This window comes from Mustela lutreola, chromosome 2 (genome assembly GCF_030435805.1).
Source record: "Mustela lutreola isolate mMusLut2 chromosome 2, mMusLut2.pri, whole genome shotgun sequence".
Classification (NCBI taxonomy): Eukaryota; Metazoa; Chordata; class Mammalia; order Carnivora; family Mustelidae; genus Mustela; species Mustela lutreola.
The window spans coordinates 35,361,166-35,374,275 of NC_081291.1; the positions used below are offsets into that span (position 1 = coordinate 35,361,166).

At 44.6% G+C, this 13,110-nt stretch overlaps 1 protein-coding gene across 1 annotated transcript in view; it reads right to left on the bottom strand.

Annotated features, from left to right (window-relative positions):
- Nucleotides 1-359: 359 nt before the first annotated feature.
- SUCLG2 (succinate-CoA ligase GDP-forming subunit beta) overlaps nt 360-13,110 on the bottom strand; it is a 270,208-nt gene continuing 257,457 nt past the window's right edge. The window contains exon 11 of the mRNA XM_059161462.1: nt 360-1,674. Within this exon, the coding sequence (XP_059017445.1) occupies nt 1,559-1,674 (116 nt within the window). The 3' untranslated portion in view covers nt 360-1,558. The remainder of the gene's footprint in view (nt 1,675-13,110) is intronic.

A 13,110-nucleotide genomic window follows, 5' to 3' on the forward strand; every position in this document is an offset into this window, starting at 1 on the left:
AAAAACAGAAAAATTTGGCCTGTTAAACATTTCTACGCTAAAAGAAAAACCTTTAATGTTGACAACCGAGCCTCACTAAATGGAACAAGTTTGCGGGTATATATTTCCTTCAGCATTGTGCAGACTGTAGTCGTATTTAAGCCCGTTAGACATCTGTGACACTTACCTGGGCTTCTGGTTTATATAAAATTTTTATTCTTACATTGCAAAATCTGTTAACAGAAATGGTGGTTAACAAAGTTGAGTGGAACTGAAATAATCCCAGAACAACTCAAATTCTGTAATTTTGAAGTCACACCTAAGATGTAAAAGAAAAACTGTGAGGAATGAAATAGACTAAAATGAGAAATACACAGCCCTTAGAGCTTAAAAAACATAATTTTATTTAAATTTGCGTACAGATAAAAATTTACCAAAATTTAAACAAAGACTCAATTCAAATTCCTTCCCACCACAGAAATGGACTTTTTTTTTTTTTTTTTTTTTTTTATAGATTTTATTTATTTATTTGTCAGAGAGAAAGGAGCTAGAGTGAGCACAGGCAGACAGAATGGCAGGCAGAGGCAGAAGAAGAAGCAGGCTCCCTGCCAAGCAAGGAGCCCGATGTGGGACTCGATCCCAGGACGCCGGGATCATGACCTGAGCTGAAGGCAGCTGCTCAACCAACTGAGCCACCCAGGCGTCCCCAGAAATGGACATTATGAGAAAACGCCACATTCTCTCAATTACATTTTCCCAGCCAGTAGATTCTGGACGGACAAGAGAGGGGAGAAAAGATACCAACACAACAGAATTTGATCTTCAGCACGGTCTTGTCTTGAAATGACTTAATTATGGAGATTTCCATAAGAATCAGCATTCTTCAGTTTTGACATTGAAATAGACCCTTCTATGCCAAAATCACAAATAAGGCTTCTGGCTGTATTTTTAGTGTGAGGTAAACAGTATATTCAATATTAAGGCAAACAGTCGAATACACATGTGGGATATTAATGTGGATCATCTACTGTACGATAGTATGTTTTGGAACATTCAGGGATTTTCTAAGCATTGGAATTAGAAACTCGTAGAAGCTGTTGCAGTGCACAACACTTCTGAATGTCTTAGCTGTGTCTTTTTGAGAGTCTGTCAAATGGAATCCTGAGTTTTTTTACAGCATGCATTTTTTTTTTTATTAAAAATTGTTGTAAATTTGTTGTAAATGAACCAAGGTCTGTTCTCAAATTCTATGTATATACACACACTGTTTGGCCAAATAGACTGCTCCCCCAAAGCTGGTGAAACATGCCTAGTGAGCAGGCTTACCATGATGGAAAAGTATGAGAACAGGACATGGATAAAGGTTCTGAGTGAAATCAGATTATTTGGTTGCCTAGCTGTCTTATTCAAGAAAATGCAGAAATGTAGATTTAAGAACTTAGGTACAGTGATTCATCCCCTGGCTCATCCTTTCTCCTTTTTCCCCCAATGGGATAATCATTTCCTTCACAGTGATGACAAAAACATTACTTTTTCTGGCAAAATGGACTTCTTCCTCCAAGAGGTCAGGACAGAGCTGTCACTTCTTGGCCACGCTAGCCACAGACTTCTTGGCTGCGTCCTCCAGGTCGACGGCCGAAGTAATGGGGAGTCCACTGTTATTGAGAATGTTCTGGGCCTCGTGGACATTGGTTCCTAGAAGGTGGGGGTTAGGGGGGTACGAAGAGTCACTCAAATGAAACTGGAGGTGGTCCCCCGGGAAGTTTCCTACGAGCAGAAATTGTGCAATGCCCAGGTCTCATGAACACAATTTAATTAAACTCAGTTCCAGCTTCTTAGGATCCAGATTTAGCTATTTACATATATTCAGATGATGAATATACTTTTTTTGTTTTATGGTTTTTGTTTTGTTTTGTTTGCTCTTTTTACCTCAAATACCTGGCATTACAAAGATGCTACCTATATTTTTTCTGGCAAATCATGATTTGCAAGGTTCTTACAAGACTGTGAACAAAGAAAAACTAGTGACTACTTAGTCAAGTAGTTTGAAAGAGGAAAATCCTCTGGAATGGATCTATCCCTTGCTTGAATAATCTGAATACGGAGTCTAAAGAAAAAGAATGGGACAGAATATTGAAAGTAACACAAGAAGATGCAAGGACTGACCAATCCCTAGCTTTTCACCAGGAAATGAATCAATTACAGGTTTTAATCAAGGTTGTTGACAGGGAAGAGGGTGTGGCAAGATCTCTAACAAGTGGTGGTCTGGCTAGAAAACAAGATGAAAGATAGGAATTGCATGAGACCAATGGTTTTTTGTTTTTTGGTTTTTTTGTTTTGTTTTGTTTTGTTTTTAAACTGATGAAAAGCTGAAATTTCTGCTGATAATCTATAGTCAAGAGGCTTTCATGCAGGTTTGGCCCATGCCAGAAGTCATTTGTCTTAAAGACCTCTTGAAATGAAGGGTCTGAGTTGGCACTCAGCTAACGTTCTGAAAACCCACCCACTGATGGCACTGGTCTACTGCTTTGGGAAGGACAGCATTCCACACCTCTGTTCTTGCTTCCTCCCCACTCTGTCTGACAGAAAGGGCAGAGGACCCAAAAAGAGCACTGCAGCCTCTGAGGGGGTGTCTCAGTGTCCCACTTCTGCTGGATTTGTAGCTTCTGCAGGCCAAGCTACCCTCCACTCCCTTGCCCAAAGGTGTGCTTCTGCAGCTGACTGTTTAGCATGCAAACTGCCTCTCTGTTCTTTCAGAGCGAATGAGCCCGTTGGAGAAATGTGATAAAATTTAAGAGTCTAATGAAATACCTCATCTTACATCATTTCCTATGCTTCTATCTAGTTAGCAAGACAGAGCCTATTTATAAACAAAGACCTTGAAATATAGGCCTTGGAGGACCTACGTGTACAAATAAAAAGGAGGCACTCGGTCAGCATGTTTCATCCAAAAAGGCAAAGGCAGAGTTAAAGAGGAAGAGTTGTGCTAGCAAGGTGACACAGTGTTGATTCTCCTGGGAGCCTGGGGTCCCCATAGTGGAGGGGAAGGGGACACCTGGCACTGCGCCTTTAGTTTAAGGCTGACTCACTGCTGTTTCACACAGCAATCTGCTGAATGGCCTCTGTGGATAGCAACAACTCAAAAGGTAGGAAAGTTGTTACCTAAGATCCCCAGCTTCTCATTCTGGCTCTGTTGTACGTTAGTTGTGTAACTCCTTTGAGTCTCAACTTCTTTATCTCCAGACATAACATTAGGATCATCTGCCCTATAACTAATACTCATTAAGCACTTTCATATTCCAGATATGATGCTAAATGACTTGTGAGCAGCGCATGAAATCTTTACGATGATGGTACCTAGATCTTACTGTCCCTCTTTCACAGATGACACAACAGAGATGAGAAGTTGAACTCTGCTTGCCCTAATTATACAAGCCTTCATGTTCTAAAGATATACCAATCTGTCTCCCTGTCTATAAAATGACAATAATGGGGCGCCTTGGTGGCTCAGTTGGTTCAGCGTTCCAACTCTTGATTTCGGCTCAGGTCATGATCTCAGGGTGGTGAGATCCAGCCCTACGTCGTGGGCTCTGTGCTGGGCATGCAGCCAGCTTAAAATTCTCTCTCTACCTCTCCCTTTGCCCCCCATGCCCCACCTCTCCTCCTTTTTAAAATGAGAATAATAATGCTGATAGCACAGATTGTGATGAGAAGCAAATGGAATAATACATGTGAAAGGATTTCATAAATGTCTGTCTGCGCGTCTGTGGCAGACTTGCCTGGCTGTCCACCAAAGTTTCAAGCTTCTCTTCTATATGGGACAGCTGTTGCCAGGAGGAAGCTGCCCAACCAGGAACTACATTTCCCAGGGCTTCTTGCATCTACGTGGTATCACATGAGTGAGTTCTGGCCAAGGGCATGTGAGTGGACATGAAACACACACCTATGAAAGTTGCCAATATGAGCTTCTGTAGTCACCCAGTTTTCCCTGTCTGCACTCTGGAACATTGCCAGCCAAGACACCTTTTTGAAGATGGCAACAACTCCTTCAGCATGGATACTATCATAATTCTGTAGAGCAGAGCACCCCACTCACTCACCCTCTTAGCCTTTATGTGAATGAGGAAGAACATTCTATTATGTTAGGACTCACATTTTAGCGTTTCTCTGTTGTTACAGGAGTCAGTATTACTTTAACTGATATGTTACTTTTTTAAATTTATTTTTTATTTATTTTCAGCATAACAGTATTCATTATTTTTGCACCACACCCAGTGTTCCACGCAATCCGTGCCCTCTATAATACCCACCATCTGGTACCCTACCTCCCACTCCCCGCTCCTTCAAAACCCTCAGATTGTTTTTCAGAGTTCATAGTCTCTCATGGTTCATCTCCCCTTCCAATTTCCCCCAACTCCCTTCTCCTCTCTAACTCCCTATGTCCTCCATGCTATTTGTTATGCTCCACAAATAAGTGAAATCATGTGTTGGAGGGGATGTGGAGGAAGGGGAACCCTCTTACACTGTTGGTGGGAATGCAAGTTGGTGCAGCCTCTTTGGAGAACAGTGTGGAGATTCCTCAAGAAATTAAAAATAGAACTTCCCTATGACCCTGCAATTGCACTACTGGGTATTTACCCCAAAGACACAGATACAGTGAAAAGAAGGGCCATCTGTACCCCAACGTTTATAGCAGCAATGGCCACAGTCGCCAAACTCTGGAAAGAACCAAGATGCCCTTCAATGGACAAATGGATAAGGAAGATGTGGTCCATATACACTATGGAGTATTATGCCTCTATCAGAAAGGATGAATACCTAACTTTTGTAGCAACATGGACAGGACTCACTCACTATGCTGAGTGAAATAAGTCAAGCAGAGAGAGTCAAGTATCATATGACATGTTACTTTTTAAGTGTGGTGGGCAGCTTCCAAAAGTGGCTCTGCTATGATCAGTCCCCACCTCCGGGTGCTCATGCCCCTGTATAATCCCTTTGGCTGTGGTTGGAGCCAGCAACTTGCTTCTAATGAGTAAGAATAGAGCAAAAGTGATGAAAGGTCATTTCTAGGACTAAGTCACAAAAGCCCATGTCTTCTTTCTTGCTCCCTCTGACTCTTTGTTCATTCTGATGAAGCCAACTGCCGTACTGTGGACTGTCCTATGGAGAAGTCAGCAAGGACGGAACCCAGGACTGCTTTCCAGCCGAATGCCAAGGAGTAACTGAGGCCTACAGTCTGATAGCCCACGAGGAACCACATCCTGCCAATGGCGACAGGAGTGTGTTTGGAAGCAACCCTTCCCTAGAGGAGTCTTGACATAACCCTAGCCCTGGCTGACACTTGGAAAGCCGCTTTGAGACCTTGAGCCAAAGGACCCAACTAAGCCACACCCAGATTCGCTACCAGAGAAACTAAGAGATCAACAACCTTCCTGGTGTTACGCTGTTGAATTTCAGGGCAGTTTGTTATATAGTGTTTACTTAACTAATGAAGATATTAAGATTTATTATTTCATTAATACAACCTCAGTGTTCATTTTGATTCATTTGGTAAAGTTTCAGGCAAGGTCCCGGAGGTTGAAAAGTAGGACAAAGGATCAGACTGTGGCAGGTGTTCAATGCAGGGCTAAGGGATTGTGACATTAATCTGTGCATAGGACTTTCATGGAATCATGACACGATGTGAAGCCAAGTCCTGACTGACACAGAATGGAATTGGTCTTTGGACCACAAGGTCAATGAAAGTTAAATATATAAATTTCTATCTCCTTCAGCAGAGACACGGACTAGAGTTCTCTGCCAGGGGAGAAATCTAAATTAGGATTTTAAAGAAAGGCTCTCCTCCCTCTTCCCTTTCTCTTCAGAGTGTCTCCAATCTCAACAGACAGCCCCCAAGAACCCCATGCATCAAAGACGCAGGTTCACCTGCCTGAACATTCCTCATCTCTGACTCTACCCTCCTTTGGTGAGAGTCCTGTGCACACAAATCTTGCCCAAGCCTGTCAAGCTCTTTCTGTGTAACTGGACTGGTACAAGAATCAGCAGTGCCAGTAGGAGTGGTAACATTAACAAAAGCAATAATATCAGCTCTCACTTAGCATCATGCATTGTCCTAGGGTCTCAAGTATATTAGTTCATTTGTTCCTCAGTGGCAACCCTGAGATAGCTACGGTTCCTATTTTCCTTTTACAGAGGGGAGGACTGAGGCACAATTAAGTTAAAGGTCAAAGTCTAGCTAGCCTGGCTAGTAATAGCTAGGAAATAGTGGAATAAACACTGAACTTGATCTTGCACTGGTTTGAAAGACTTCTGGACCTAATGCTTAAAACATTGATGCTGAACCTTGGATGATCCCTTCTTACAATTTTTATAAATACATGACATCATCATCATCGTAATCACAATGATGATAATAAAAAAAGAATCTTTGTTTTTCAGTCTTCCCGCAATACTTTATTTGAGACTTTGAACTGGTGAGTTTCGTGTTTCTAAAAGACCTTGTGAGCCAGGTGTTTATAAATGAGTTCTTTTTATTCATTTATTTACTTTTTTGGCCAAGGGCACTGAGGCTTAGTGATTGGCAGGATTCAGTCTCAAAATCCTTTGTTCTTCCCACTCAGTTTTTGATTTCTTGGTGACTCCTGTTTGACATTTAAAATCTGTAGCACTTTCCCATGCATGAGATCATCTAAACTTCAATGATGCTATAAATTACTTAAGAGCAGGTACAACTCAGGTGTCCTGACCTCCCTGTCTGGCTGTACCTACCCTACCCAGTCTCCTACTAGAGGAGGGACCACGTGGTGTTCTTTGCCTGGAGGCAGATGTGGACTGTCCCCACAGCACGACTGCACCTGATCCAAGGGTGATCCAAATACAGGTGAGAATCTGAATGGGTAGTATACATGAAATAGAACGGGGCAGCCCTGAGAAGACATACACAGCTCTAAGTATTAAGCATGCGAGAGGAAGGCAGTGCAAACATGCAGAGAGGAGTGCTGTCAGGGCACAGGCTGCTGGAGAGATGCTCCGGAGGGCGGCCTCCACGCTCTAGCTTCCTTCTCCTGGGGACCAGCTGCATCCTGGCTTCCATCCACTCTGAGAACTGCTTATGCACTTTTACCTGTATTCCTTTCCATGGCTATAGATGAAACCAGCTCTTGACCATTTTAGGTTTTTGATACTACTTGAACTAGTCTCTCTTCCTTGCAACCAAGAAACCTAAGTCAGTTCCTTAACTAATGCCTTGTTCTGGAAACAACGTAGAGCCCGGTATTCCAAAAGGGGTGACATGACTGATTTAGAAATTCATGAACTGCAGAAATGCCGGGCTGTTGGCCTTGAGTCCTCCACCTAGAACTCTTGCCTTCTCTCTGCTCGGCTGACACCCAAACGTTTGTGAGATACCTGTTTAAATGGCATTTTGTTGGGGATGCCTTCCTTGTCACCACTCCCCCACCCTCAAACTAGAGCAGGGGTTTGTCAAAGAGCTTCTACAGTACCTTGTACATCCAGAATCATAGCACTATTGGGATTGCTCACTAACATTTCTCTCTTGCCCACCAAACACAAGCTTCGTGGGGGCTGACACTGTGCCAGGCCGGCCCACCAGGATCTCTCCGAACTTGGTGCAGCAGCTGTTACGAAGCACCTGCTTGTTGATCGACCGAATGACGATGGACAGACTCATTACATGGCAAGTGTGCTTCAGGAGGTGAGGTGTGGGAAGGTGCTTTTCTGATCACTTTGCTGGCCTGATAGCCCCCAAATAACTACTAGCATTGAAAGAGAAGCCCCAAATCACCTGAAAATAAGGCGCGACTGTTCCCGAGTTTCTTGGCTTCCATAGTGGCCTCCTCTAAAAAGCGCTGAGGAGCAGCTGGCTGGCGGAGTGCCTGGAGGACTCCAAGCTGCTGCCCCTCCTTTGGCCCAGCAGCTCTGCTTCCCTTGAGCTTGGCCTTCCACCGCCCTCTTGCTCAAGGTTAACAACGAGGGGGCGGGGCCAGAAGAGGGGGGTGGAACAGCTCTCAGGAAAATGGGCCATTCTCTCCTTCCAGCTGTTCCTACAGGGCCATATCAAAATGCCTAATTGCTTCACAATTCCAGGCTCCATTGAAGTGAATTTTAATTATGCTTGCAGTTACACTTTAATTATAGCCTTAATTATTAAGTACAGGCTAAGCATACTCAGAACCCCAGCATGTGCAAGGGAGGGACAGGGAAAGGAAGGAAGAAGAGGAGAAAATGGAGAGAGGAGAGGGAAGGGGAGGGGTGGGGGACAGAAAGGAGTTGGTGGGGGGAGGGGAAAGAGTCCTGAGGAATAACCCAGAGAGAGACACACATAAAAATAAAGAGGTATAGACAAGAGTCAGATACAGAGAGCAAGGGCAAAAACTGAGCCCATCAAGTCTCCAGTGCAGCAGCCTCTATCCTGACCCTGCCAGCACTCTGTCCCAGCACCCAGGCTGGTTTCTCCCTGAACCCTTCTGTCTTGCTGCCCACCTACCCTGCTTCCCTCATTACTGCAAGAGAGCAGCTCCAGGGGCGCCTGGGTGGCTCAGTGGGTTGAAGCCTCTGCCTTCAGCTTAGGTCATGATCTCAGGTCCTGGAACCGACCCCCCCCCCCCCATCGGACTCTCTGCTCAGCAGGGAGCCTGCTTCCTCCTCTCTCTCTGCCTGCCTCTCTGCCTGCTTGTGATCTCTGTCTGGCAAATAAATAAATAAAATCTTAAAAAAAAAAAAAAGAGAGAGAGCAGCTCCAAGGGGAAAGTGCGAACACACAGAGAAGAGGGTCAAAAAGAACACTAACAGCGTCAAAAGATCATTGGAAAAGAAAAACAGGGGAAGCCTTGGGCAGATGTTTGCTGATGTGTGGGTTCCTTTCATTGATGCTGCTCTTTTGAATATTCAAGGTTGGTTTCTTCTTGATTCAGCAGGTGGCTGACACCTGCTCCCCAGCCCCTTCCTTGTCTTTATTTCTAAATAGAAACCACCATAGCTGCTTTAAACTCCAACACAGAATTAAGAGTTCCAAAGACAGTGTTTATGCCTGTGTACCCAATTACAAAGGGAGTTGATCTCTTCCCCACATTTAAATAGTGCTGCTGACATCCTCTAATATTTATTAAATGCTGCATTGCTTTTCAATGAGGCTGCAGGACAACAGTTTTAATAACCACCTAAAGAGATAACTGATTGACTCACACTTGTTCAACTTCAAGCACTTCTTAACATCTGTGGGCTGAAAAGCTGCTAAGCTTTTCAAATCTGCCCGATGCCTTAAAAATGGCAATGCACAGAGATTCAAACGGGAATGGTTTGATAATGAAATCTCGGTCTACTGGCAGAGGATATTATAAAAAGAATAATTATTAAATTTTTAAGTTTCCACTGGTGCATGTTTTACCACTGACTTCCTGCCAGCAGGTGGAGTGAGAGAGCTGTAAACAGAGACGCAAGGTTAATTCATCAAAATCTAATACTTGCAAGAGAAGGTACCACTGGACAGAAATTACTGGGTTTTGTTCAAAAGGTACGCCCACTCCCCCCCCACCCCCCAGTTAGGCTTATCACAGGGCTGTGAAGAAAAATACTCTCCAGTCTGGATGTATATGGGAGCTGGGATTTTCTTTTCTTTCTTTTTTTTTTTTTTTAAAGAAAGCAATAGTTGTCACTTACTGAATATACACTAGGTGCAATTAATGTCTGTTGGGTACATGAGTTAACGGGTTCACAATTATCGTATCACTTCAACCATTAGCAACCTTAAAGAAGACCTTGTTGTTTTGTTTTATAGGTTTTATTTATTTATTTGACAGAGATAGCACAAGCAGGCAGAGAGGGAGATGCAGACTCCTTGCTGAGCAGGGAGCCCTACGTGGGGCTCGATCCCAGGACCCTGGGTTCATGACCTGAGCCCAAAGCAGCCACTTAACTGACTGAGCCACCCAGGCACCCAAGAAGACCTTGTTTTTAATCCCTCATTTTACAGATGAGATAATTGAGGAACTGGAAATCTTAGGAACTTGCCCTATGCCCCCAGCAAGTCAAAGGCTAAGCTGAGATTAAGAATCTAGGTTTATCTGACTATAGAGCCACAGGACAACCACACAGCCTGACCTTCTAGTGCTAGAAAGAATCCTAATTATCCTTTAGGATAAATCTCTTGTTTTCACTAGAGGAAACTGAGGCCCAGAAACATTAAATGATTTGTTCAGGTCAAATTACCAGTGAGCCACGACAGGTCTGCCTCTCGGCCTGGTGTTTTAAGTCAGGGCAGTTCTAAATCAGCTAAGAATAGTTTTTACATTTTTAAATAGTTAGGGAAAAAAATCAGAAGAATAATATTTTCTGATGCATGAAAATTACATGAAATTCAAATTTCCGTGTCCATAAATACAGTTTCACTGGCCTACAGCCAAAGTGATTCATTTGCAGATTGTCGACGGCAGAGCTGCTGGGACAGAGTCAGCACGGCCCATAAATCCTCCAATACTTCGACCCTGGCTCTAAGCAATGGTATCTTCCCCCCCTCCGTCCTGGGGAGAAAGGAGGTCAGTGGAAACAAACCCAATTCTACAAAGCAGCAGATTCCTCCTAAAATGTTCTCTGTCCTTTTGCCCTTGATCCTCTTTCATTATTCTCTTTTCAAGTGACAAGCAGATAGAAGAGGTCCATTTTCTTGGTGACATGTAAATTTAGATAACGTATCACATCTCTTTTGTCCTATTACTGTACTGTTAAAAATGGAATACTTCACTGAGAGTCCGGGGTAGAGTCCCGCTGTGTCGGCAGTCCTCCTGTTTGAGACGACGTGCTCCCCACGGCTCACACCTTGCTTGGCACACTGTCGCCAAGGCTCCCTGAGTAAGCCCCTCGGTCGAGCTCGGAATCAGGGTAATGATGGCAGCTAACGTTTACTGAGCCAGGGCCTGTATAGGTTATTTGAAAACGCATCCGCTTCTTACAACAACCGCATGACACTGCTGTATGTTTATTCCCATGTCCAGATGAGAAAACTGAGACTTTATACCTGGTTTGGTCACGAGAAGTTGAGTGACCTTGGGAAGTTACTGTGGTTGGATGAGTATCTTACAGAAATGCCTTGTATCCTTCACCTTTTGGGAAAATCAAGAATGACTAAGATACCCTATAGGACTCTCTCTTTTGTACCCCTATATTCCTCGGTAATTTCTTCTGCTGTGGTAAGAAGTAGCCACTGCTGAGGATGTGAGTGTGACAAGTGTTCTCAAGATGCCAGCGGGAGCCACTGCTCGTAGTGACAGGAAGCCGATGGCCGGGTCGTGAAGCTGGTGTGCACGGACTTAGGATTGTGCTAGCGAGGGTGAGGACGAACTCTAATATATATCCATCAAGGGCTCATGTGAGCTGTTGATGCTTTTGCTTTCAACTATGTTAACTGTCCAAAAAGGCAACATATAAAATATGTTGGTATGGGAGGCTTACTGTTTTTTATTTATTTTTAAAATTTTATTTATTTACTTATTTGACAGAGAGAGAAAGATCACAAGGAGGCAGAGAGCAGGCAGAGAGAGAGGGGGGAAGCAGGCTCCCTGCTGAGCAGAGAGCCTGAAGTGGGACTCGATCCCAGGATCCTGAGATCATGACCTGAACCCAAGGCAGAGGCTTAAGCCACTGAGCCACCCAGGTGCCCCGGGAGACTTACTATTAAACTGGAACCGAATGAATCCTCTGACAAGCAAGAATGCTATAAAATTCTGTACCTACTAGGAATAGAGCCATTCTTGTAAAGAAGGGGTGTTCTATATACCTAAGCATCTGCACGGAGCTCCCCTTCATGCCTTTCTTCAGTCTACCTCATGGCTTTCAACTCACGTATATTCTAACACATGGGTGATTTCAGGACTTTTCGAAGGTAATTTTGGTGGTGTGAGACTTCTGTCTGGAATCCTGATTTCTGGAACTCCACGGCTGCCTGAGAGGGGACATCAGTGCATCGCTGCCCATGATTCTGTACCTGCACGGGGGAACGACTGCGAGATCTCACTGCTCATCTGGTCCTTGAGAAATTACTCTTACAGCCTAAATCTTTCTCAGCTTTCACAAAACCATTCAGAGCTGAGGATGGAGAGGGCTTTAGACTCAGAGATCACGAGGCGTTTCCAGAATTCTAGGTCTTGCTGCTGCCCTCTTCTCTACCCACACCAGGCTGCAACTTAGGCCCCACTGTTTGTCTCTGAACGATGCTTTATTATGGCAGAGCCATGCCTGTTCCTTTCTATACTGTCTACACTGCTTCTGTGCTACATGGCAGAGGTGAGTGATTGCAATGGGGAATACGTGGCCCACAAAGCCTAAAATCGGGCCACTTACAGAAAAAGTCTGCAGACCTTTGCTGTCTACAGTCCACATTTTTGGCCTTGTGGCTGTGGCATACCCAGGCTCATCTCACGCCTTTGCAGCCGGCAGCCCCCGCTTCCTGCTTCTGATGCAGCAGGCAGCTGGATTGGCAGTGGCTGGCGCTTGGCTCGAGTGCTCCCACTCTTCGTTCTCACCTCTGTGGAAGACAATGACCCCAGAGCTCTTTGCCACTGAGCTGGGGTATAGTCTCAGCATCTTTCTTGGTACAGCACTGCAGGCGGTCACTGCTGATAAAGAGAAGGGGGCTGGAGATCAAAGCTGTTTGTCCTGCCTGTTCTCGAACATTCGAGTGGAGTCTTTCCTCCTAGATAGCTCTGTCTTTGGCCAGCCTCAACGTGGTACTCTCCGGGACAGTCTTATTAAGAGGACCACCTGCTACCTCTAAGGTAGGACAGATAGAATCTACCACGGTGTCCCTCTCCTCATCACAATGTGTTCTCCTTCTCTTTGGTGGCCGATCAAACACGACTTTCAAGTGTTATATACGGAAACTGAGGCATGAAGAAATGAACCAACTGATCACTCAGAAACACCCACAAAGAGGATGGTGGTGTTGTGATGTGCAGGACTTATTACGAGTGCCCCACAGAAACAATGTCAGGCTCCTGTTCCTGAGGGAAGGACCACTGGCTAGACTGAGGCGGCCACCTGACCGAAACACAGCCCACGCCCAGGGAAGACCGATCACTGGATGTGCATCAGACGGGCATCTCCTTCCAAGCAGAGCAT